This window comes from Trichosurus vulpecula, chromosome 3 (assembly GCF_011100635.1).
Source record: "Trichosurus vulpecula isolate mTriVul1 chromosome 3, mTriVul1.pri, whole genome shotgun sequence".
Taxonomy (NCBI): domain Eukaryota; kingdom Metazoa; phylum Chordata; class Mammalia; order Diprotodontia; family Phalangeridae; genus Trichosurus; species Trichosurus vulpecula.
In genome coordinates, this window is record NC_050575.1 from 133,777,577 (window position 1) to 133,804,497 (window position 26,921).

A 26,921-nucleotide genomic window follows, 5' to 3' on the forward strand; every position below is an offset into this window, starting at 1 on the left:
GATTATATTAATCAATGGGCTTTGTCAGTTGCATTACTGGGATATGAAAAATAAACTTTCCACAACCCCGTGAAAAATGTAGTTTTAAATACAATCTTTGGCATTAAAAGTATCATTTATAATTTATTATGAGTAGCTTATGTCTAACTTCTTGGAGGAGGCCATGACAATGTTAGGTATGGTAATGTGGCTGGGTTACTATAGAGCATTCCTTAGCCAACTACACATACTCAGTTCCTCTTGTTCAGCTCTACTGGACGGAATAAGCTCTAAAACAAGGAAATTCTTTTCTTTTTTCTTTTCTTCTCTTCAGCTCTCTTTGAGCATTAAGTAAAATGAAACAAACAGAGTAGTTTTTCTGTTGGCCAATAAGTTTTTAATCAGATTTTTGAAAAATTTAGGATTAAAAGTGAACATTTAAAAGAAAGACTGAAGCAACCTGAAGCTCTGTGGAAGCTTGTCAAGTGGGCTGAGAGGGATGGAAAGGGAACAAGGAGTTAAAGTGAATAGATAGTGCAGGGGAACTCACTTTTGATCAGCAGCACAGATTTTGTTTAATTCATACTCAGACTGCTCCCATCCCTCTGGCTCAGGAATCATTGCCTGCTTACATGACAGAGACATTCTAACAGCTTGTTTTTGTTCTCCCAAATCATTTTCCTGCTTCTGGTAATTACTCCCTGGATACCTTGTGATCTTAAAATCAAGGTCAGGGGTAGAACTTAGAAATCTAGGTGATCATTCTAACAGTAAGTCTGTCCCTTCCAGGTCTCTTTTTTGTCCCCATACTCCCCCACTCCCCATTGTGGGCATGGCCAAAGGCAGGATATATATGATTTAACAACTTTAAAACTACCCCCATGACTATTAAGAAGGTACTGATTTTTAAAATTAAAATATTAACATATTTGTAATTATTTTCTTTTTAAAGTGAATGAATTTTAAAAAGCAAATGTAAAACATCCCAGAATTCTTTATTAGGTTTTTCTTTAACATTAAAATCATTTGTATTATTATTGATTATCCATGAATTGGGTTTTTTGTTTCTTCTAAATCAAGAGTATATGTGATTTCTTTTTCCATTTGTAAGTATATCTTGTAGTTTATTTAATATATTTATTAAATTATTTATAATATTATTTAATAAATGCTATTAAAACTGCACACAGAGAAAAGAAGCACATTCGATGCATGTGTGTATATGTGAGAAGAGGAGATGATGTAGCTTGGGAGAGGATAGACCTTATGTGATATTTAACAAGAAATCGATCGACAAATATCTATGTGCCAGACACTGGGAATAAAATGACAAAGTCAAAACAGACTCTACCCTTATGGACTTTATATTCCAACATGGGAGATAATATGCAAATATAAGTATATACAAAACACATACAAGGTAATCTGGTATGGAAGGCACTAGCAGCTGAGTAAATGCACCAATACTCTTGTCCTCAGCTTGAAGGAAACTCCAGAGGTCAAGGCGTTGAAGTCTAGCCATGGGCCATATTTCCACAGAGCAAACTCACAGGTTTAGCTCTCAAGTCAATAAGAAAACCCCATTCCTCAGCCAATTAGGAAACAAACTGCAGGGAAATTTCTAAATGAAGTAGTTTGTTACTGGGGAGGCAATCTGGTATAGCATAGAAGAGTTGGTATCCAGATTTGGATCTGCTAACTAGCTGTGAAAACTTTGGTACCTCAGTTAAAAGCTTCTCTCTGTCTCTGCAGCTGGGGACCAATTTCCTGCGCCCATGGCTGGGGGAAATTGGACAACACTGAGTGAGTTTGTCCTCCTTAGCTTTTCTGCCCTGCAACCCAAGCTTCAGGCATTGCTCTTTCTTCTATTTCTGATCATTGAACTTATCACCTTGATGGGCAATGCCCTTATTATACTGGTCACCACAGTTGACTCCGGCTTGCACAGTCCAATGTACTTTTTCCTCAGGAACCTATCTCTCCTAGAGATTGGCTTTAACCTGGTCATTGTTCCCAAAATGCTAGGAACACTGCTTGTCCATGATACAAACATCTCCTTCCTCAATTGTGCTGTTCAGATGTATTTCTTCTTCTTCTTTGGGGCTTCAGAGTGCTTTCTTCTGGCAACCATGGCGTATGACCGTTATTTGGCCATCTGTGACCCCCTACGCTATCCAATCATCATGAGTCACAAGGCTTGTGTACAGCTGGCTGCTGCCTCGTGGTTATCAGGACTTCCTGTGGCCACAGTACAGACAGCGTGGCTCTTCAGTTTCCCATTCTGTGGCTCTAACCAAGTGAACCACTTTTTCTGTGATAGTCCACCTGTGCTGAAGTTGGTCTGTGCAGATACTGCACTTTTTGAAATCTATGCCATCGTAGGAACTATTCTGGTTGTCATGGCCCCCTGCTTATTGATCTTGGGCTCTTATGTTTGCATAGGCTCTACCATCATCAGGATGCCTTCAGCTGAGGGAAAACGTAAGGCCTTTTCCACCTGCTCCTCCCATCTCCTTGTGGTCTCCCTATTCTATGGGTCTGCAAGCCTTACCTATTTCCGACCCAAGTCTAATAACTCTCCTGAGAGCAAGAAGTTGTTGTCATTGTCCTACACAGTGGTAACCCCAATGTTGAACCCTATTATCTATAGCCTCAGGAATAAGGAAGTGAAAACCACACTCCATCATATTCTTCACAGAGCCCTGGGATTCCGGAAATTTTGATCTGAAGCTCCAAGAGTTACTCCACCTTTGACATTACAATTACAGGATCATAGACTTAGGGCTGGAAAGGACCTCAGGGGCCTAGTTGAGAGGTTAGGAAAGTTTGATGAAAGGAGAATAATTCTGGCTTGGGTGATTCTTTTCCTCTCTGCCCCACTCAGTGGGAGGATCAAGGAAGACAAAACACTTCTGAGAGCTGCCTACAATATGTACAGTGGAGAGAAGAAAGCAAAAGGATGAATGAATCATCGGGAGGTAATTCTACCAAGCAGCCAAGGAATTGATGGTGAAACTACTTTTCCCCTAAAGTCATGGATCCATAGTTCTCACCAAGGCCAGTGAAATGATGGCACAACTCTATCCAAATACTCTATGCATACGCATTTCTACATTTGCCGGAATGACATGTATTATGGCCAAGTAATAATCTCTTTTTAATATGAACTTATGGAAGTGGAAGGACAACTAGACCCTCTGAAGTTCAACTTATTACTCTTACTGCCTCCAAAGATGACTGTTCTTCTCTAGCAGACACAGGCAATTCCTTTTTAATTTCAACAAATATTTCACCCTCCCCTCAAGGAGTTTATATTCCACTTGGGGGATAGAATGGAATGAAAAATAATTTATTAGGTGTTTACTATGTGCCAAGGACTATGTTAAGTGCTAGACAAGCAAGTAGAAAAGTGAATCCTTGTTCCCAAGAAGCTCATGCTCTAATTGGGGAAAGACAGAACATAAAAGAAGGTTTAGTTCAGAGCAAATGGAAAGGCTAGGTTCTGGAGGAGAAAGCCTCAGGGAAAATGGCAAGACCCCAAGGACCTTGGTAAGTAATGACAAGACAGACAATCCTTGACCAAGAGGATAGTGAGTATGAGGGTCAGAGTGGATACAGAATTGGGGAGGGGGTTTCAACATTTTAGTTGAGAATGAGTGTCTAGTACTTTGTGGGAACTGGACAATGGGGTAATAGGGGCTGGATTGAGGAAAGGGAAGGTCTATGGTTTCCTATGATGGCACCCAGTGTTTATGGTCCTAGCCATCCCCTTGCATCCCTAGTACTTAGCAAACTGCTTGGCACATAGTAAGCTCTTAATAAATTATTTTCCATTCCATTCCATCTCCTCAGTGGTATGTAAAAATACTTGAGGGCAGGGACTATTTTATTTTGGTCTTTGTATTTGCATTGCCTATCAAGGGCTAAATATTTGCTGAATTGAATTAGAAAGGAATTGTCTGTCTGCAACAGAAGAATACCACTTGCCAGTACTGAGGCAGGCTGCTTGTTATATTTACAGAGAAGTAAAAACAATATAATGAGAAGAGAACTATGGATGAGATCCACTGTGTGCACCAGGAAAGGTAAGGTCAACTTAGAAGGAATCTAAGGATTCTAAGACACGGATGTGAGGAGAGAGTCAACTCCAAGCATAAAATACAGCTTGTACAAAAGCATAGATAAGAAAGGGAGAACACCAAGTTTGGGAAATAGCTAATAGTCCAGTTTGGCAGAAGGGGAATAACTCTTCTTATTCCTTGGCATCCAATTTAATGTCCCAGAATCAATGTTGACGTTTTTGCTGATTGTCTTTTTTCAGTATGGTTAGAAAAAAAAAAGTCTCTAACATCAATATACCAAATCCAAATTCAATGTCCTTCACTGAATAATTTCCTAGTATTTCTACTCCTTATGATGAAAGATCCCAGCTCTCTTTAGGTTGTGTTTTCCAGTTCTCACATTTTATGGAATTTTTTCCTTCTAAATCATGCAAAACAAATTAATAGTAATGGTACTTTAAATTAAGAAGATGAAGTGGGGAGGTTGCTATATTTGATCAAATAAAAACTAAAAAAAATCATGCTAAAGGCAACACTTTTTAAAAATAATTAATTCATTTATTTTTAGTTTTTAGCATTCACTTGCATAAGATTTTGAGTTTAAAATTTTCTTTCCCTCTCTTCCCCTCCCCCCAAGACAGCATGTAATCTAATATAGGTTCTATAAAGCCAACACTTTATCTGAACTTCAGTACTGATTCTCAAGATATATCAAACAATAAAAATCCATAGAATAGATTGGAAACTATTTTTAAGAGGAAAAAGTAAGAAGATGTTAGCTACCATTAACACATATACCTTATTTCTCATATCTATAAAATCTTTATGAAATGATCTGTGTACACAAGAGTATGGTTGATGATTTTCCATAACAGACCATCTTAAGTTTGAATATTTATTATTTATTTTTAACATTCTTTCCTTTTTAAATTTTGATTTCCAGATTCTCTTCTTCCCTCCTACCCCTCCCCCATCCACTGAGAAGGCAAACATTGTGATATCGATTACACATGTGAAATCATGCAAAACAGATTTCCATATTGCAAGAAAAAAATAAAGGGAGAAAATTATACTTCAGTTTGCACTGTACATCAGTTCTCTCTCCGGAGGAGGACAGCATTTTTTCATCATGAGTCCTTTGGAATTGTCTGTATTAATCAGAGTAATCAAACCTTTTACAGTTGATCATCATTACAACATTGCTGTTACTATGCACAATAATCTCCTGGTTTTTCTCACTTTATTTTGTATTAGTTTGTATAGGTCTTGCCATGTTTTTTTTTCCTTCTTGAAACCACCCCCCACATCATTTCTTATAGCACAATAGTATACCATCTCACTCATATGCTATAACTTGTTCAGTCATTCTTCAAATGATGAGCAACCCCTCAATGTCTAGTTCTTTGCCATCACCAAAAGAGCAGCTATAAATATTTTTGTACATACAGGTCCTTTTCTTTTTCCTTTGATCTCTTTGGGTACAGATCTAGTAGTGATATTGCTGGGTCAAAGGGTATGTGAATTTTATTAGCCCTTTGAGTATAGTTCCTGATTGTTCTCCAGAATGGCTGGACCAATTTACTACTCCACTAATAGTTCATAATGTACCTATTTTCCCTCATCCCTCTCCAGCATTTGTCAGTTTTGAAGGTGGTTCCTTCAGAGTTTATTTTGCCTTTCTCTAATCAATAGTGAGAGCATTTTTTTCCATATAACTATAGATAGCTTTGAGTTCCTCTTCTGAAAATGGTCTATTCATATCCTTTGACCATTTATCAATTGGGGAATGGCTCTTATTTTTGATAAATTTGATGCAGTTCTTTATATATCTGAAAAATGAAGCCTTTAGCAGAGAAATTTGCTACAAAATCTGATATTCCTTCATTATCTATGGCACATTTTAGCAAAATTTAGTTCCCTGATTATCTCTTTCAATTAGGTCTAATTTTGCTTTTGCTTTGTCTGAGATCATGATTGCTACCACTGTCTTCTTCACTTCAGCAGAAACATCATAGAGTCTGCTCTAGCTCTTCATTTCAACTATGTTTGTCTTTCTGTCCCGAATGTCTCTTGTATATAACATATTGTTGGATTCTGTTTTCCAATCCATTCTGCTACTGCTGTCATTCCGTGGGTTAGCTTATTATATTCACATTCACAATTATGATCACTAACTATGCATTTCTCTCCATCCCATTTTCCTCTGTGTATCCTTCTCTCTTTTTATCCTATCCCTCTTCAAAAGTTTGTTTTGCTTCTGACCACTGTCCCATATTTTGTATCCCCTTCCCCTCCTATCTCCCCATTGGGTAAGATAGATTTCTATACCCAACTGAGTGCATACATATATATGTGTGTGTTTTTCCCTCTTTGGCTCTTCCACTCCAAAATTTGATTTGAGGCATTATTTTAAAGTTGTTTGGAGGGGAATGTTAGGAGGGTTCAGCTAGTCATAGCCTGTACTCTGCCATCTTAATAAACCATTTCTTTAAGGTAATGCAGTGGACTGGGAGATGTAGAACTGTAACATTTCTCTGAGTTTATTGTTTACTGTTTTTGAGAAAGTATTTGACATGGTAGAGAAAAACATAGCCTTGTAGGCACTTTTCAGACAAAATGTCTATCACTCATATGTCAAAATTATATAAGATTTCAGGTCAGACATGATTATGGAGCTCTCTTTGTTCATTGCACTGTCATCAAGTGAAGTGTTAAATAGGAAGATTAATTGTTCATTCACATTGTGGATGAAAGCCTTTATAATCTTTCAAATGAGGGATTTTGCTTTAATGGTGAATTTTTCCAAATGTTCCTTTCTGAAAGTGACCTTATACTAATATGTTGAGTCTTAGAACACTGCAAGCTTCCTCAGTGAATTTCATAGTAATGTTAAATAGATTGGCTTAGCCATATATCCTGGAATAGTTGATCAAAACCATTTATTGCACATACTACATCGAGTAGTTAAGATGGGAAACTCATCAAATCAGTCCATTTGCAATCTTTATGCTTTACTCATATTGATTCCTTATCATCTCCTATAGGGAATGTCCTAAATCTTATCCTTTTTCCTCAATTCCTGAATCACACCCCTATAACATACCACACTTTGGGCAGATAATTTAGCCTCAAACTTCACTGGGAAAATTGAAGTCAAATGATGTAAACTATTTTCTTCTTTCCTACCTCAACATTTATCAGCATCATCATATTTTCTTCTTACCTCTCAAGTTAGTAGAATGAACACCTTTTCATTGTTAAGGCTTATCAGTTTACCTGCTTTTCTTGACCCTATCCCTTCATGCCTGTTTAGGATCTTCCTCCAGCAATTGTCTTCTGTCCCCCAAATATCCTTAATGTCTCCCTTTCCACTGGCTCCTTCCCATTGCCAACAGATAACCTTAGGTATACTCAGTACTATTAAAGCCTTGCCCTGATCCTTCCTATTCCATGCAGCTTCTGTCTCATATCTATTCTCTCCTTCAGGGACCCAACATTTTGAAACACTATCTACCCCCTATATTTTTACCACTTTGTCTCCAGATATCTTAAGTTCTCTATAATATCATTATCATTCTCACAACTCTCATGAAAATACTCTCTTAAAGGTCACCAATGTATTCTTAATAGCCAAATACAAAGGATTTTTTTTTCAGTCTTCATCATCCTTCATTACTCTATAGAACTTAACTGGATTGATCATCTTCTTTTCTGAATATCCTCTCTTCCCTTGGCTTCTCTTCTCTACATTCCACTGATTCTCCTACTGCCCCCTAATTATTGTTTCTGTTTCCTTATTGCTTTCCTGATCACTTAAAGTGGGTGTTCCCTAAGCAAAGTTTTATCCTTAATTTCTTTGACTGCTACATTCTACTTGGATATTAAAGAATGACAGAAAGAGTATTGGCCTTGGAATCAAAAGAGGCTTGGTTAGAATCATGCCTCTGCTTCTTACTAGATAAATAAACCATGAATAAATCATTCTCTGAGCTTCAGTTTCCTCAGTTGGACAATTAGGATAACAACTTTTGTACCTACCTCATGGGGTCAGTGTTTTTTTTTCATGTAAAAAATAAAGACAGACAAATAAGTGGAGAAATATTAACTGCTCATGGTTGGGTTGTGCCATTATAATAAAAATAACAGTACTACCTAAAATAATTTATTATTCAGTGCCATACCATTCAATCTACCAGATGAGTACTTTATAGAGCTAGAAAAAAATGACAAAATTCATCTGGAGACACCAAAGTTCAAGATTCTCAAAGGAAATAAAGGAAAAAAAAAGGTAAAGCAACCTAGGAATACCAGATCTCAAACTATACTACAAAATAGTAATTTCAAAACTATTTATTATTGGTTAAGAAAATAGAAAAGTTGATAAGTAGATTAGATTAGGTATATAGTACTCAGAAGTAAATGAACATGATGGCATAGAGTTCAATGAATCCAAAGATCCATTACTACTGGGGCAATTCAATGAAAACTGCTGGGAAAACTGAAAGGTAGTCCAGGAGAAATTAGTTCTAGACCAAGATCTAACACCATAAGCACTAAATGTATACTTGACCTCATTAAATAAGGTCAAATAATAAACAAATTAGAGGAACAAGAAAATACCTTTCACAACTACGAGTAGGGAAAGAGTTCATGAACAGACAAGAGATAGAGAGGATCATAAAAGATAAACTGAAAAATTTTTATTATGTGAAGTTAAAACATATTTGTACAAACAATATCAGTTAAAATGAGAAGAGAAATAGTTAACTGTGAAAAATCTTTGCAGTAAGTTTCTCTGATAAAGGATTAATATCCAAAATATATATCTGGAATTGACTCGAATGTATTTTAAAAATGGCAGTCTTTCCTCAAAAGGTAAAAAATCAAATAATATGAACAGGGAGTTCTCAAAGGAAGAATTCTAAGCTTTGTAATCCATATTTTAAAAATGCTCCAAATCATTAAGAGAAATGCAAACCAAAACAACTCTGAAGTTTTACTTTACACCTGATTGGTAAAAAAAAAAAATGACAAAATGAAAATGACAATTGTGGGAAGGGATGAGGGAAGAGAGGCAAACCAATATCCTGTTGATAGAGCTATGAAATGGAGCCATTTTAGAAAGCAATTTGGAACAAAGTCCATAAATTCTTTGAACTGGGCATACCCCCTTACCCAGCTATATAATTACTAGGCCTATATTCCAAAGAGATCAAAGAAAGAGTAAAAGAGTAAAAGGACCCATATATACAAAAATTATTTATAACAGCATATTTTGTTCTAGCAAAATACTAGAAAATGGGGTGCCTATCAATTGGGAAATGATTGAACAAATTATCACATATGAATGTAATGGAATATTACTTTTTGATGTAAGAAATGATTATAAAATTTCAGAAAATCTGAGTTGTACAAAGTGATGTATAACAATATAAACAGGACTAGAGGACAATATATATAATAACATAACAAGGAAAAACAATTTTGAAAGACAAGAACTCTGATCAATGACTGGCCACAACCCCAGAGGATAAAAATGAAGCATGCTTTCCAAGAAGTTATGGTCTCAATATGCAAAATGAGACATACATTTTTGGACATGGTCAATACATGGATTTGTTTTGCTCAATACACACAAAATAAATTGGAGTTCATTAATAGAAGGCATTAAGGGTCAGAAAAAAAAATTTCATAGAAAGATTTTAGCTGGGACTTGAAAGAAGCCAGGGGAGGCAGAAGGGGGAGATGAGAAGGGAGAGAATTCCAGGCAAAGAGACCATTCATTGAAAATGCCTGGAGTCAAGAGATGGAGTATCTCGTGTGAAGAACAGCAAAGAGGACAGTGTCCCTGGATCATAGAACATGTGGCAAGGAATAAGGTGTATGAAGACTGGAAAAGTAGGAGGGAACCAAGTTGTAAATGGCTTTGAACAATCTTTTTTTTTTTTTTTAAGTACATCAAACAATTCTGAGCAGGATAACCACCAAAAAGTCATAGTGAGTCATTTTTTTTCAGCCCCAAGTAACTTAGGAGGACAGAAATTCAAGTCTGCAGACACTGAAATAGGGCTTACCTACAACATGGCATGGTAGAAATACCATTGACCATGAGCTAATGGAGGTGGTGATGGCAGTGGCAACACCTGGAGCACCCAATGCTCAGAGCTGATAAGGAGACTGAATTCTTGGTCAGAAAGAAAATCAAGGGAGACCTCTGTGCTAGCATTGAGCTCAGAATTGGGTGCTATTTGGCAGCTCCATTTCCAGTACCCTATTCCCAGGTTACAATTTCAGGGTGGAGAAGAGCAGTTGTAGTCAAAAGGGAGCAGAGACCCTCTTTGGGTATGGGTTACAATTCCAGGGCAGAGAAGAGAGGCTGCAGTCACAAGGGACCAGGAACCCTTTAAGGGCCAGAGTGCAGACCAGAAGGGCAGTGACTAGACCAAAGCCCAGAACATACCACTTTGGAAGCATTGAAAACTTAAAAGTCTCCAGACTTACCTGAACAGGAGGACATAAAAGCCTGAAGCTAAGTTTAGTAACCCCCTTTTCCCCAGAACAAAGCAGAGCCCAACTCAAACGTCAAGGTCAAAAGTCATGAAATAGGCTGGAAAATGAGCAACACCCCCCCCCCCCCCAAAGAACTTAAACATAAAAAGCATGGCAGGGAAACTGAAGAAACAAACTCAGAAGACAATGACTTTAAATTACCTATACATAAAGCCTCATGGAAAATTGCAGATTGAAGACAAACCCAACAGAATTCCTAGAATTCAGATCTGGTACCACAAGGCTCCCTTTCTTCCTACTTATTATTGTCCTTGAAATTGACTTTTTTTCTCCAGATGTTATTTTTTCCCCCTAGGTCTATAACATCCTTAGTTTGGCATAGCACTACATGTTAATAGCATTAATTAAATATTACCCAATTGGTAAATCATTTAAAAATGGACACATTCCAAGCATGAAAAATTAGTATCTGCAATTTTTCCTGTAGTGTTTTGTAGTTAGATTCATATAGTGCCCGTGTGTTTTGATCGGTGGACTCCCAAATAGCTTATATAAAATATCTATTAATTTTGAACAGAATTTAAAAAAAAAACATCTTCTGGTACTTTGTAGTTTATGAAAAAAGTTATTTACAAAAAAGATGGGAGTTATGTGGGTTTATTTTATATCCTATTTTGCTAAAGTTGTTTCAATTATTTTTGAATATCTGGGATACTTTAGGTAGATTTGCTATCTACAACCTTGCTCCCCTTCTAATTTTGTTTCCTCCAAGTACATTTACACCAACCTGTTCCAGCTCTCTTCTAATTAAATGCCCATTGGATGTCGTTGCTTACCTGGGCCTCTTGCCAAGCATCTTTAAACTTCTTTATCCTTCTATTGCTTCTGGTTTGAGTCAATGCTGCTCATAATCTTCCATTAGCCTTCTTTCAAGAATTTTAAAAGTGAGTTGGTATTCTAAATCAGTGTTACCCTGGCTACCTTATCTCTCGGCTTGGCAAGTCATGTGTTTGTTGATTAAAATGGTTTCTAGGCTCTTTTGGTCTGACTATGACATTTGATTTGCATTAGTTAAATATCTAAATTATATAATTGGTGTTGATGTCTTTTCCTCCATCCTATTTTTTTTTTGACATAAATGAATGTGCTTAAACTGGGCAGGTTTAATAGTATTACACTTTTTCCCCCTATTTTTATTCTTTCCTCTACTTTTGTATTAATTTTGATCTTTGCTCTAATAATCCAATGGTCTGAATATAGATAATTTAGAAATGACTCTCACATCAATAAATCACTTCCTGCCAAAACATAATTCCATTTAAAAAAGTTATTTAGCGCTCATCTATTACTTCTAAATTTTCTCATAAATGAGGCCTTAGTGCAATGTCTTTGACCTCTTTATTGCTAGACCGTATGTGCCAACATTATTTTTCTTTTTGCCATCCTCACTTCTATCCATTTATACTGATGTATCAAAGTATATTTTTATTTAATTTAGAGCCAGGGATTCTTACCCGGGTCCATGAACTTCATATGTATATGTAAATATGTGTATATGCATATACATATATGTGTAACCCTATGCATTTTATTTTACACACTTAAAAACAATATTCTGTAGCCCAAATTCAGCTGACAACCAAAGGGGTCCATCACACATACATACACAAATTACGATCTCTTGATTTAGAGTATTTGGCATGTATATATACCTATATATCATCTCTACCTCTTCATCCTCTGCAATAGATGTTGGTGCATAATGATCTCTTGGCACTTACCATGACACTACTATGTGAAATGACCAAATAGTCCAGGAAACATCTTGTTGCCTTTGGGAACACAGTAATACCAATTCCGTATCAATTTAATTGCCTCTCCAAGAAAAATTCGAAAATCATCCTTTTATTTCACTGAAACTTTGTATTGAGAATGTCAACAATAGAATTCAGTTCCTTCAGTAGTATGTCCACTCATTAGTCATTACAAAAGAACCTCACATTTGGAGTGCCAAAGGCCAAGCTAAATTTTATTGATGGTTTAAAATTTGTGATTTTTAGTACCTTCTTTCCACCTTTTCCATATTCTTCCACCATCACTATGGAAACGCAAGAATGTCAAACAGGACCTGGGGCCATTTTGCTTTTTTGTTTCATGGGTTGCCATGGCCAGATAATGCACCACCAAGCAGCCAATCTCTTAGTGATGACTGCTGCATGTTTAACTACACTGTTGCTGTGACTGCTCCTTGTTAAAACTTAAATTCAAATTTATCCTGCCATTTAAAACTTTCTTTTTGCTGTTAATATCATCCAGAAGGAATGAAATCTATCTTGTTCTGCAATATCTATTTCCACTACTAAAATTAACCAAGCTAAATTCCTGAGTATATTGAAAAGATGGCATATATCTCAGCCTTTCACACCACCATCTTTTCAGTGTTTTGTGTTTGCCGAGACACGGATATACATGTTTGGAAAGAATATGCAAGAATAATGTTATTTATTAAAGAGAACTACTTAGTCATACTAGATACTATCTAAACTTTAAATAACGGTTCCTATGCCTAGCTTAGCTCATGATCTCTTTAGGCCTGGATATTTCCTCCCTAAGAAACTGCTTCCTTCATTGTTTACAGAAGAGAATCAAGTCTATCATTCAAGAAAGCTACAATTTGAGTTTCACCAATATGAACAAAGTGACTCAAGCTTCATTCATTGGCTTACAATTTGAAATTCATTCTCAGCCAACAAAGCATGCCTTCTAATTGCTAGTAGACTTTGGTGATCCACTCAACTCTTATGTAATAACTTTGACAAAAAAAGTCCCTACCTCAAACAAAAGAGATTATAAAAGAACTATCACATAAAATTCAAGTTTTTCCTTTCACCTCAAAAGAGAGATAATTTGATCCAATATTCACTTTCCAAATTCATAATTTTCTTTATAATTTGTTAGTGAGTTATATCATGATTTATATACAGTTTAGCTTGGGTTTGTAAAGATCTACCATTAAATAAAACCTGTTACTTCTACGAAAAGTTCAGCATCAGTTCTGTCAGGAATGTAGCTTCCAATTATAATTATGCATATGCGAACAAAAGATTTGGCTTATATCTTTGTTTATATCACAGTTTTTCAGTTAATATGACTTAAGTGTGACAATTATATTTGTTCATTTCCATTGCTTCAAAAGGTTCCTATTAAGTTTTCTTTAAGGAATGAAATTTAATTGTTTTAATAAAGTTTTCCTTATAATGCCTCAAGTAAGTGTTGATCATTTTCCTCTGTAGAACAACACACTTTCCAATCAGATGTTCTCAACTTGGCAGCTTCTGAGTAGTAGCCAAAACATGTAAGGTAGAGAGGGACTTCTGTTTTTCAACTCCAGATGAAATCACAGGAGCTAAAAGCAGTTTTCCTTTTGTTCACATGACTATTCTCCAGTGTGAAGCTTCTGATGTCTAATGTAGGCTGCACTGTAACTGAATGTTTTCCCACAATTAGTACATTCATAGGATTTCTTTCTAGTACTTCTCTGATGTTGGGTAATGTATGAAATTTCATTGGAAGTTTTCCCAGATTCGTACGGTTTCTCTCTATTATGTATTCTTTCATGTCGAGTAAGGCATGTTCTATAGGCAAAGGCTTTTCCACACTCAATACATTTGTAAGGTTTCACTTTAGAATGGATTCTCTGATGTTGCACAAGATTTTCTTCCAGCCTATAAGTCTTTTCACATTTATCACATTTATAAGGTCTCTCTCCAGTATGAAGTTTCTGATGTCTTTTGAGGAATGGTGTCCCACTGAAGGCTTTCCCACATTCATTACATTTATAGGGTCTTTCTCCAGTATGCCTTCTGTAATGCTGCTTAAATTGTGTCCGGCCAGTGAAAGCTCTTCCACAGACATTACATTTATAGGGTCTCTCTCCAGTATGGATTCTCCGATGTTGGTTAAGGGATGATCTCTGTTTGAAGGCCTTCCCACATTCTTTACAGACATAGGGATTTTCTCCAGTATGAATTCTCTGATGTCCAGTGAGGAATGAAATTCGACTGAAGGCTTTTCCACAGTCGTTACATTTATGGGGTTTTTCTCCAGTATGAATTTTCTGATGCTGATTGAGGATTGAACGCAATCTGAATGTTCTCCCACATTCGTTACATTTATAGGGTTTTTCTCCAGTATGTATTCTCTGGTGTAGAGTAAGATATACATATAGCCTGAAGGTTAGTCCACATTCATAACATTTGTAAGGTCTCTCTCCTGTATGAATTCTCTGATGTTGAACAAGGGATGAAGGGTGACGGAAAGTTTTCTTACACTCACTACATGTATAGGGATCACCTCTAATATGAACTTTCCGATGCTGAGTAAGGTGTGCATTCTGGTTGAAGGTCTTCCCACATTCATTACACTGATAGGGTTTCTCTCCAGTATGAATTCTCTGATGTAATTTAAGGTGTGCAGTTCTATTAAAAGCTTTCCCACATTCATTACATTTATGAGGTTTTTCTCCAGTACAAATGTTCTGATTTTGAGCATGGTGAGTCTGCTGTAAAAATGATTTTTCACAGTCATTAAGTTCAGAGTATTTCTTCTCTGTACAAATTCTCTGATGTTTAACTAGACGTGAAATATGTTTGAAATTCTTCTCACATGTATCACATTTGTGATATCTCTCTCCTGTAAGAATAAGGAATGAATTCAGATTAAAGCACTTTCAAATTCCAATTACATTCAGGGCCCTTCTTCCCACTGTATATTTTCTTGTAGGTTGATGCCATTGGCCTCAAATTTGTTTCTTATATTCTCTACTTACTCCCTACCTCATCATATTTTCAAGTTTCTCCTAATTTAGAATACCAGAAACCCACTTTGGTGATCACATGTATGTTCAACTCATGCAAATAATTCCTAAAAATAGAACTTTCCAAAAATAGAATGGGCCACCTCAGAATAAATTGCTTACCACTGGAGGTCTCGAGATGTTGAATGAGCATTTGTTGAGAATGTTATAAATGAGACACATGCTTTAGGAAGGGGCAGGGCAAGAGGACCACTGAGGTATCACTCAACTCTTAAAGAGTCCATGATTTTATTTATAGCAAAACACACACATATATATCATATATAATACTCTCAAGGTATTTTCCTTACAATGCTGTGAAACAGATTTGTAGGGTAGAATGATGAACTCCAAAACTTCCATTTAGGCAGTTCAACTCAAAACATTTCCTCATTTCTCACCTGGCTACACTACTTTAAGACTTCTCTGACTCTTCCACCATGTCCTCATGTTAGGTACCTTTCCCACCCAGGCCCTCCCTCTTTCAGCTTCCTTCTGTGTGCTGTCTTCCCCCCATTAGATTGTAAGTTTCTTGAGGGCAGAAGCTATCTTTTTTAAAAATTTGTATCCCTAGCACTTAGCACAGTGTCTAGTACATAGTAGGTACTTAAATCTTGACTGATTGAGACAGATAGTGAAATTATTTTCTTTTCTGTCCTATTTTTTTTTTTTTTTTACGGATGAGGAAAGTGAGGTTCAAATAGGTTAAAGTGAGCTGACCACAATACATGGCTAGAAGAGGTTGAATTGCAAAATAAGACTGTAAAGATTACATGAATATGAAATGAGGCAATTCATGTAGCCTTTTGGGAGAGGAATTTGGCAGCAAAAGGACTAAAAGAAACGGCAGGCACCAACAAATACGGAGAAACTGAAGATTAGAGGAAATAATCAGAAGATCAAGGTCCCCGGAAAAACAGTAAAGGATAAAAACCCAGAATATAGGGAAGGAGTCAGATTTAGAAGGAAGTGACACCTCTGAAACTGGAGAGATGCACTGAAAGACAAAGGAAAAAAAACATTTAAGAGGAACATGATAGTGGTCTTCAAATATCTGAAAGGCAGTTTTATGGAAGGGGGATTTAGTCTCATTCTGCTTTACTCCAAAGGGGAAAATTAGCATCAGTTGAATATAAGAAAAAAACTTAAAAAAGCTGTCCAAGAATGAGGATATGCTACTTCACAAGTGAATTAAGTACTATATCAATGTTCAATATTCAATATAATCAATACTCAAGCAATGGCTGCATAATTATCTGCAAAGTATTTAGAGAAGGAATTCCTACATGTGTGGGAAATTGAACTAGATAACATCTAAGATCCCTTCCAATTCTAAGAGATTATACAATTAAAGTATATAACACATATCAAATGGTTTAGATCTTTAATAGAACTGGAGAACTCTGAGAGTTATCCAAACTAACACTTACAAGATACTACTCCCTCATGAATATTAGTGATTCCTTTCCTACCTAATTCTCACTCACTCACCTGGACAGATGACTGTAGGGATTTCTCTCTTCACCATCCAGGGCTCTTTTCCTTGTTCCAACAAGAAGATCACCTCTGGTTTAGAAACCTGAGTCCCTATTCACAGGGAAAAGACACAGAACTTGGATATTTTGTCATAAGACATAGAACTATCTCAGGATGAAATACCAAAGATTAGTCTTCAGGACTTCTGAAGGATGAAAAAAACCGCAGCATCAAGGAATCAATGAAGCTCCCCATTTTAACTGTTAACATGCAGTATTTTTCACATGGGAATGGACAGTAGGAATAACCTGTTTTGGTGTTAGGGAATTTCAGATCTCTAAGATTAAGGCTCAACTCAAACATTTCATAAGGCCCCATTACTTTTTAAAAACTGAGAAAAAGGGATATTACAAGTGACATAAAAATGTGGTCCTTTCCTTACCTAGTGAGATTATATTCCTGTAGTTTTCCAACATCACATCCCGATAGAGGTCTCTTTGAGCAATATCTAGTTCCTCCCATTCCTCCCAGGTAAAGTCCACAGACACATCCTTGAATGTCACTGATTCCTGAAATAGCCAAATACAGTTATTCAGTCTGAGATCATGTCTCCCCCCACTCCTGAACACTGGGGGAAGTTGGAAGCATCACAGGATGTAGACAAGATTCACAGGAAATAGTTCTGATTATGTTTAGAATTCTGAATATTCCAAATCAGGTATTCATTTATTATTATTGTGTGTATAGTACTGTACAAGACTGTGGCACCCCCGCCCCCTGCCCAAAAAGGAACACAGTCTTAAAAAAAAAAGAAAATTTAGAAACATGGCATAATTTTAAAGAGTACAGGCAAGTGCTTAAAAATTCTAAATAAGTGCATAAGAGTTCAGAAAAGAGACTAAGGTTGATTGACGTAGTATAAAACTTCACAGAAGAATTCTATATCCTTAGAGTCTATATTAGTTTAAGGTCATAATTCCTAACTCCCATCCAATGTACAAACTGTCTCTCTGTAGGTGACATCTAGTTGTCCAGCCTGTGTTTAAACTCTCTTGATGATGGGATAATCCATTATAGAAAGCAGTCCATTCCAATTATTAAGTTGTGATTAAAAAAAAAATTCTTCCATTGCTCTGAATTGTGCATTCATATAACATATGTATTCATCCAAATTCTATCCTTTGGTGCCCACAGAATAACTAATTTGTCATCTACTTTTGTCAATACCCCTCTTAAAATATGTACATGAAACTCAACATTTTACTTGAGATATGGTCTGATCAGGGCAGAGTAAAGTAGAACTACTACCTCTTTCACTAATGTAAGCTAGGAATGCATTAGTTTTTTGGATGCCATGTCACTGGTACATCTATATTATGCTTAGTCACATAAAATTTTATACAATGAGTTTGTTGTCATGCCTACTTTCTTGTGATGTTACTTGGGTAGCCTAATTTTTGAACCTCTATGCAGAATTGTACATTTCTCCCCATTTAATTGGTCTATCATTCTAGCCTGTCAAATTTTATGAATCTTGATTTCATGGTACAGCAGACAGTACACTGATTTTGAGAAGACCTAAGTTTGAATTCCTGCTCTACTATTAACGCGCGTCACCTCTCTGGGCTTCAGTTTCCTTATGTTTAAAATGAAAAGACTAGACTAGATAATCTCCAAGATGCCATTCTAAATCCTATTATCTAATGTTATCTGCTCTATTCTCACTGTATAATCTCATATTTAATAAACAGGTTTATAATGTTTTAACCAAAATTTTAGGAACAGAATCCTCCAGCATATGACTAAAGAGTTATCATAAAGTTCATTGTGAAGGAAATCTATGAAAATGAAAATATACTGAAATCACTTAACAAAAAGTATACAACATTTGGACATAAAAATCCTAATGCCAGTGAAACAAACCAAGTTAAAATGAATACAATCAAGATTTTAAATTATGTACTTATAACATTTGGGTTTTGGTTTGGGTAAATTTAATTGGTTAGGTATAAAGAATCATTCAAAAAAAAGACAATAGAGAGCACTAGGATATACAGTATAATATAACACTATCATTCTGTTTTTAACTACATGTTTTCTAGAGGTTGGTGATATGATCAGAGGGCTATAGACTCAAGAAAGGAAGACACTATAGAGTTAGAATGGTTCACTTAGGGGTCAAGATGGGAAAAGAGAATGGTTAGGGCAGGGATGATTGCCTGGGAAAGAACAGAGGAGTCAAGGAACTGATGGACAGGGTTTGGATGAAAACCAGGTTTTGGTTAATAAGGGAAGGAAAAGGGAAAAGTGGAAAGAAAATACATTACAGTCCAATATGGGATTTCAGAATTCTTGAACATGGAGGTGGTACATTTGTGAGTGATAGCAAGATCAAAGGTATGACCATTTTTGTCGGTGGCTGAGGTAGGCTACAGAAGTAGGTGATGGTATATGAGTAAGTAGAGGAACTGAGTGGTTAGGGTGTTTAAGGGAAAGACAAATGCTACCAGTATTTTAATTGGGTGGTAGATGGGAACCTCAGAGAAAGCCAAGCTAATGAATGATAGCAGTAAGGGGAAAACCTGGAAGTGGCAATGAGGAGCAAAGAGTATTCTGACTCCCCTGCCTTCATCAGTGCGCCAAGGGGAATGAGAGAATGTGCAGCCCATACTGGAAAGGGTTTTCAGTTCTAGAATATCATCCCAGACTGTATTTCAAGATATCTTTTCTTGTTCAAGATTCTTATGTTACCCCTAACCTTAGAGCAGTCACTGCTCTCATTAGAAAGCATGGAGGAGTTATGCCACGTTAGACACTTCAGTCTTCAAGTTAGAAATGACTCAGATATAGATTAAAGTTATACCAAACTGTTTCTGGAAGACTGGTGCCTAAATGCAGAGGATAGTACTAGTAATAATATTTTTTTCTTCAACATGTTGTAAGAGGTCAGTTGAAGAACCAGGAATATTTAGGCTAGAAAAGAGAAGCCTTAAGTGGGGAGGAGAATATTATAGTTGTTTTCAAGTATTGGAATGATTGCCATATGGTACAAAGATTAGATTTGCTTCAGGGGCCACAAAAGGCAGAACTAGGAAAAATGAGAGGGAGATGTGGATTTGATACCAATGTAAAGAAAAAATTGTCTGGAAGTAGAACAGGCTGTGTATCAGGAGTTCACCTTCAAAGGAGTTCTTCCAGCAGAGGTTTTATGATCATGGGTTGGAGGATACTGTGAAGCTATTGATTAGACTTGACCTCTGAGGGCTCTCTTTCCAAATGTGAGAAAATGTAATTAAATGTGAATTCTGTTTTATATCAGAGCCCTGAAAACTTGGGTCCTTTTAAGCAGTGACACTTCAGTGTGAAAGACAAGTGATAAACTAAACAAGTACCATCATGTCTGTTTTATTGTGTAAGACTATAAAATAAACTATGCATTTAACTATCAGTGGGAGGAGATACCCTAGAATCTGGTTTCCTTGTCAGGGATATGTAAATATCCAGCTTTCAGAAAAATAGCAACAAATTCTAATCTCAGGTTTCCAGGACAATTTTTGTAAGGCCATGTCATAATCATGGACAATGAGACACTCTGACAGGAATCAGTTACCCCATGGGATTTCAAAAACAGAACTGCATCTAGACATTTTAAAGTATGAAAACCTTTTTTACAGTGGATAAAATTTTATTTAGAGACAGTGTGGTATGGTGAAAGGAACGCTGGTCTTAGGATTGGAAGATATGGGCTTAAGTCCCAGCTTCAACACAACTAGGTATGTGACCCTGGCTAACTCACTTAACCTCCTATCTACAAATGCTAATACTAGAAATCTATGCCTCATCAAGTTGTTGTGGGGAAATAAACAGTCAACTTTAAAGGGCTAGATTTTTTACTGCTGTGGTTTCTATTTTATATACTTTGGGACTCACCCTAGATAGTCACATCAATGTTTGCCACTAAGATCACTATTATGCCATTTGGAAACCTTCAAGCCATTCTTGGTTCTTCACTCTTTTGTCTCTTCTTCCAAGCCGTTTCTCCCTTACACGGCTTAATCATATCACTTGACTGCCCTGCTTCTCAAAAACACCAAATGGCTTTTAAATTTTTTGGAGGATGAATTCTAAACTAGCTGCTATTCAAGGCTCTCAAAAATCTGGTCTTACTCAACACAGCTGACTTGTCACTACTTTCTAACATGACTTCTTCCATAGGTATGTCTCCATTTCTTCCATAAGCCTATTAATGAAGTTACGTCACCTGAAGAAAAACACTTGCTATTCAGGTCTTGAGATAGGTCTTTGTTTAAAAAAAAAAATTCAAGTACAAAAGAAGGAAATTGTCCACTCCCTGAGACCTGACGTGGCATTTTAGAAAGAGAAATGAGATTCTAACTCACCTGGGGACCAGCTGTCAGGAACACAGAGGACATTCCTTCCTCTTTAACACTCCCTTTTTGGGAGAGAGAGAAACCTGAAAAGGGAGAATTGGAGACAAGAAAGGAACATATGGGAGACTATCCTGACTTATACCACCCAGATTCATCAGGCAGTCTAGAAACTTTCCCATACTAGTTGAGGGTGATTTCAATGTTCCACACTAACAAAAAAGTCAAAGCAAGTTCCAGAACCAACCCACTCTACTGAAATTGCTCTCTCCAAGGTTACTAGAGTCCTTTTCTACCTGCTGTCTCTCAACCACCTCCTCGTCTTAGATGCTCTTAACTTTCTTGACTTGTCATTGCTCTCTCGTTTTGTTTTTCCTGTCTGATTGCTCCTTCTTAATCTCTTTTGATGGATCATCATCCAATTTTTACCCAAGATTCTGTACTGGCCTCAGTTCTCTCTAATATACTCTATCCTCTGGTGATCTGATATTCACCCCTATCAGTTCAATTACCAGAGCTACACAGATGACAGAAGTCTCATAAAAACTGTCTTTGCCTTTAACATTTCTAATTTCTGTTAATGGCACCATCATCCTCCTGGTTATCCAAGGTCTAAACTTTGGAGTTATCTTTGACTCTCCTTTCACCAACCTGTTGCCAAGTTTTCTCTCAAATTTGTCCTGCCTTTCCATTCACAATGCAACTTTTTTGTTTTTTAAGATTCACATCTCTCAAATGCTGACTCTCAAATTTGTCCTGCTTTTCCATTCACAATGCAATTTTTTTTTTAGATTCACATCACCTCTTGCCTAGACTACTGCAAGAGAATCTTAACAGATCTTCCTGACTCTAGCACCTCCCCCTCTCCTACCCATTCTTTACAAAGCTGACAAAATAACCTAATGAATAAGACTGATCTGCTACCCTGCTCTAAAATTTTCAGAGGCTCCATATTAGGATAAGGATAGAACAGAAACTCTTTTGTCTGGCATCTACATCAAGAGATGTAAAGAGAAGTGGAAAAGTGGTGTACATTTTGTTAGAAGAGACCTGGGTCTAGTCCTGGCAGACTAGTTATTGTTTCTGGGCGAGTAATCTTTCTCTGAGCTTCAACTGTTTCTATAAAATGCTTACAATAACAGCAACTTTGCAGGATTCTTGTGAAAATGCTTTATAAGCCTTCCCAGCCTTATTTCATTTTATTCTCCTCCACTTATTCTAAATTCCAGCCAAATTAGATGTCCAGCTCTTCCCTGTTCTCATCCAGGCCATCCACCACGCATCTCTCTTATCTCTAACTACTGAAAAACTGTTTTTTTTTCTCCTGCAAGATCCAGCTCATGTGTTACCTTTACAGTATCTGGCAAATAGCAGACATTTAATAAAAGCTTGCTGACTGATTCTCCGTGAAGCTTTACCTGGTGTCTCTTAGAATACTCTCTCCTTTCTCAAAATTTCTTAGGTCACTTTGTCTAAATCCCACATAGAACTGAATGTAGAGTGGAAAGTAATCTTAATCTCTGACCAAGATTCATTTCTGTAACATCACCAACAACCATCAATCAGTCCTCATATGGCATGCTTTCTAGTCACCACTTCATCTTGATCACATCTAGAAAAGCTTCAGAGTTTTAATGCCCTTCATAAAATGTAGTCTCCAGAATTAAGCACGACAATCTAGATGTGATCAGATTAGGCTAGAGAATAGCAGTAATATCATAATCTCTCATATTCTACACATTGTACTTCTCAATAGAGCCCAGGACTGAAGTGGGTTTTTAGGTTGCCATGTTGTACTGCAGACTCATCTGGTGCTCACTATTCAGTAAAACATCCAGGTCTTTCTCTCCATGATTTGCATCTAACTACCTGCATGCCCAACATGTTCAAAGCTACCTGTAATGTTTTTAAACTCATGTATGTTATTTTACATTTATTCCTATTAATCTCTCTATAACATTTTTGTCATAGGACCATTTCTCATGGATCCCTAATTTGCCTTCATCATATACTACCTCATATTGCAATTATTTGAGCATATGTCATATCCTCCTTTAGGACCATCATCTATTTAGGTTATCAGTCAAACCCTGTCATTTTCAAGATGAGGAAAAAAGCTCAGGGAGGCTAAGCACCTTTCTTAAGATCAAAGGTAGTAAGTGACAAAGTTGAGATTTAAACCTATCATCTGACTTTAGATTTGCCTAATGGCTAGACTATTTTTCATTTTTTCTATGCCTATCTGTCCTCATTATATTGAGGTTTGAAGTACTTATTTTTTGCATCTCAGTAGCTTTTTTATTTAATGGCAATATTCCAATTCTCCAAGGCTTACTCACAAAATTCACACGCAGATTACTTAGTTCTTAGGAGGAAAGAGCTTTATAAAGAATAAAGCTATGGCCTAGTGCAATGAAAAGATAGCGTGATTTGATATTCCTAGATTCTAGTCCTGATTTCCACAATTAACAAAGAAGATTTTTCTGGCAATTTACCTCTCTGAGCCTATTTTTTACCCCTTTAAGATAGGAAAGATAATGTTTGCCCAAAGGTCTCTCATCAAGAAGGAAATTAAATTACAAAGGTGAAAGAAAGGAAGCAGGGAAACCAATTAGGAAATAACAGTGTGTTTGTGGAAAGTAAAGGATGTTAATTGGTGAAAGGAAATAGTCTAGATTAGCTGATCACCAGGCCAATTTTCCAGAATTCCACCTTAGGTATCCCTTTTCCTCTTTTCTACTATAAAGAGATAACTCACCTCTCAGCCTCTAGACCAAAAGTTCCCAGCCCTCCTTCCTCTTTGTAATTTTAATTTTTTTCCTTAAGAATTTGTGTCAGATCTTTCAGTTACCCCCTCCCAAATATTTTCAGAATGCTGTAACATTCACATTTAGTTGTGACTACTCCTTATCTTCCCAGGCAGTAAACTGTTCAACAGAAGGAGGACTTTCCTGTCAGTCTCTAGGCTCAGTCCAAAGATCAGAGATCTCCTCACAGGATGGATTCTTCCTCCATCTTCATATGGAGCTAGGGGTCCTGGGGCAAAGTCACTCTAGTCCAGACTGGCATTCTGATACTCAGGTCTCTGTCTCCCCAGCAGACAACCCTCCCTTTGGTACCTCAGGCTGAGTCCTGATTTTCCCAGTAGCTTCAATTCCAGAGTCCTGTAGAGATGGCAAGTAGTCCTGCACATACAAATGGCACAAGATGCATTTCATTCATTGAGCATTGTGGATATTTAACAAATTCAGGTTCTTTTCGGACAAACACAGATCCACAGGAAGAACCCCTCGGGCTTCTTGACTGAATTAAATCAAGTACTCCAAACTGGGGTTAAGGACACGTATTTGATGGACTGAAACTTTTAAAAAATACTTGCCCAAATAAGTAATTTTTAAATTGTTTATTTTACCGGAGACCGGGGGTGGGGGTAGGTCTGAGGCTGTATTCGATCAACGGAGAGAACCATTAGCTCTCACGAAGCATTCCTCCCTTAAAAGGGAGAAATTACGACGAGGAAAATGGGTCAGTTGCACGTTCAGGGCAGAGCTACACTAGTCCTTCCCACTAAATGTATCGAGAAAAAGACAATGGCTTCGGTCGGGACAGGACCGATTCAAGTTCTTTCCCTCCTCACGCCCTCGGTAGGGAGATTCAAACGACTTGCTCCCTCGCTCACCACCCCGGGGGCCTGACGAGCGAACAGCCCGAGCGGCCTCCAGCAGACCAGAGATAGAGGTCCACATCAATTCCGTTTGGGGAGAGAGCGAAAGGAAGCCCGGGGTCAGTCCCAAAACGAAGGTCAGGGTTCCGTACATGCGCAAAAGGGAACGCACCCACCCCCATCCTCAACCTGCGCACGCCCCGCACTCTTGCCAGTCACATCTCCAAACCCCACCACCTCCGCCCCGGCCACAGAGACTCAAAGGCAAAACACCAAGGTCCCTGAATACCTGGGCTTTGGACCCTGAGTCCACACTGGCCTCACACAAAAAACGTGTCTTGAAGCCGACAATCCCTTTCCATGATGGCGGAGGGCCTGCGCGCGCACTTACGCAGGCGCGTTGACCAGCCTCGGCTTTACAATTCCTAGAGTGCGCTCTAACCCGTGGCGCTCCTGCAAGGGCTCATTTCCTATAGGTCTATCCGGAGAGTCCCCTCTTCCGCAGTGATGGGCGGGGTGGTAAAGGGCGAGGGGGGTCCTCCAAAGTGGTGGCTGTTTGGCTGTACTTTGTATTAGAGAGGAACGACCTGGAGCTGGGTAGGCGCTGGTGTCCGGGCATAGCCAGAGTTCTAAGACGGGCATTCATTGTTGAAAACTATTTTTTAGAGTGGACTGGGGTAACGAGGCAAAAAAAAAAAATACATGAAAATAATAAAGAACAGATAAGTAGCCTAGCGCCTTTAACAAAGCAGTAATTGCTGTGGTGGCAAAGAATTGGAAATCAAGGCGATGCCCATCAACTGGGGAATGGCTAAAACAGATTGTGGCATATGAATGTAATGGAATACTGTTGTGCTATAAGAAATGAGGAGCTGCCGGACTTTAATACAACCTGTAATGACTTACATGATCTGATGCTGAGTGAAGGGAGCTGAACAAGTAGAACGTTATATACCGACTACAGCTACACAGTAAGGACTAACTTTGATAGACTTGGCTCTTCTCATCAATACAAGGTTTAAAGACAGCTCCGATAGACTCATGATGGAAAAAGCTATGCAGATCCAGAGAAAGAATTAGGGAGTCTGAATGCAGATTGAGCCAAACTATTTGCTCTCTCTTTTTTTCCTTCTTTTTTGGCTTTGTTTCTTCTTTCTCATGATTCATTCCATTGGTTATGATTCTTCTTTACAACTTTACTATTATGTAAATAAGTTTAATGTGAAGGTATATGTAGAACCTAAGTTGGATTACATGCTGTCTTAGGGGTGAAGCGGGGAAGAGAGGGAGGGAGAAAAACTTTGGAACTCAAAAACTCGTGGAACTGATTGCTGTAAACTAAAAATAAAAAATAAATAAAAAAACACAAAGCAGTAATTGTATACCATCTGCAGGTGAAGACCATTTCCTTCCTCCCCCGCAATCAGTACCTCCCAAAAAATTCACAGTCCTAACAGGTGAAGTCTTAGCAACAAGAGTAGGGTTTTGGATTTGAGTATTTCTATTGTTCATCTCTACTGAGTCTCAGCTCCCTCTTGTGTTCTTGGGCCTGACCTGCAGCACCTCTAAAACTCAGTGGCCCTACTAGAGCAATGCTCTTCTCGTCCAGCAGCTGGCCAAGAAACTCCTATTTCCTTGCTCAAATGTTGTTGGCTTTCTTTTCTTTTTAAAGAGCCTAGATATAATCTTTTAAGAAATTATCCAGGAAAATTGCCCTTATATTCTAGAACCAGATGGTAAACTCGAAATTGAAAGAATCCACCTATCATCCCCTGAAAGAGATCCCCAAATGAAAACTCCCAGGAATATTATAGCCAAATTCCAGAGTTCCCAGGTCAAGGAAAAAATATTGCAAGCAGCCAGAAAGAAACAGTTCAAGTATGGCAGAGCCACAGTCAGGATAAAACAAGATCTGGCAGCTTCTACATTAAAGGTATTGGAGGATTTGTAATATGATATTCCAGAGGTCAAAGGAGCTAGGATTACAA

At 37.5% G+C, this 26,921-nt stretch overlaps 2 protein-coding genes across 5 annotated transcripts; one reads left to right on the forward strand and one right to left on the reverse strand.

Annotated features, from left to right (window-relative positions):
• Positions 1-1,754: 1,754 nt before the first annotated feature.
• Positions 1,755-2,702, forward strand: LOC118842228 (olfactory receptor 10A5-like). The gene has a single exon (XM_036749824.1). The coding sequence runs from the start codon at positions 1,755-1,757 to the stop codon at positions 2,700-2,702; it is 948 nt and encodes a 315-aa protein (XP_036605719.1).
• Positions 2,703-12,442: 9,740 nt separating this feature from the next.
• On the reverse strand, positions 12,443-25,314 carry LOC118844906 (zinc finger protein 501-like). Of its 4 annotated transcripts, none has more exons than XM_036752922.1 (6): positions 25,223-25,314; positions 24,028-24,454; positions 21,282-21,355; positions 17,324-17,450; positions 16,897-16,992; positions 12,443-15,242 (listed from the first exon to the last, which is right to left on the reverse strand). In XM_036752922.1, exons 3-6 carry the CDS (start codon positions 21,312-21,314, stop codon positions 13,987-13,989), a joined length of 1,512 nt encoding a protein of 503 aa, XP_036608817.1. In that variant the 5' UTR covers positions 21,315-21,355; positions 24,028-24,454; positions 25,223-25,314; the 3' UTR covers positions 12,443-13,986. The 4 variants fall into 4 exon arrangements, with proteins under 4 accessions (XP_036608817.1, XP_036608819.1, XP_036608820.1 ...); XM_036752924.1 differs by having other exon boundaries at positions 24,389-24,454; positions 25,223-25,301; XM_036752925.1 differs by having other exon boundaries at positions 24,158-24,454; positions 25,223-25,299.
• Positions 25,315-26,921: the final 1,607 nt, after the last annotated feature.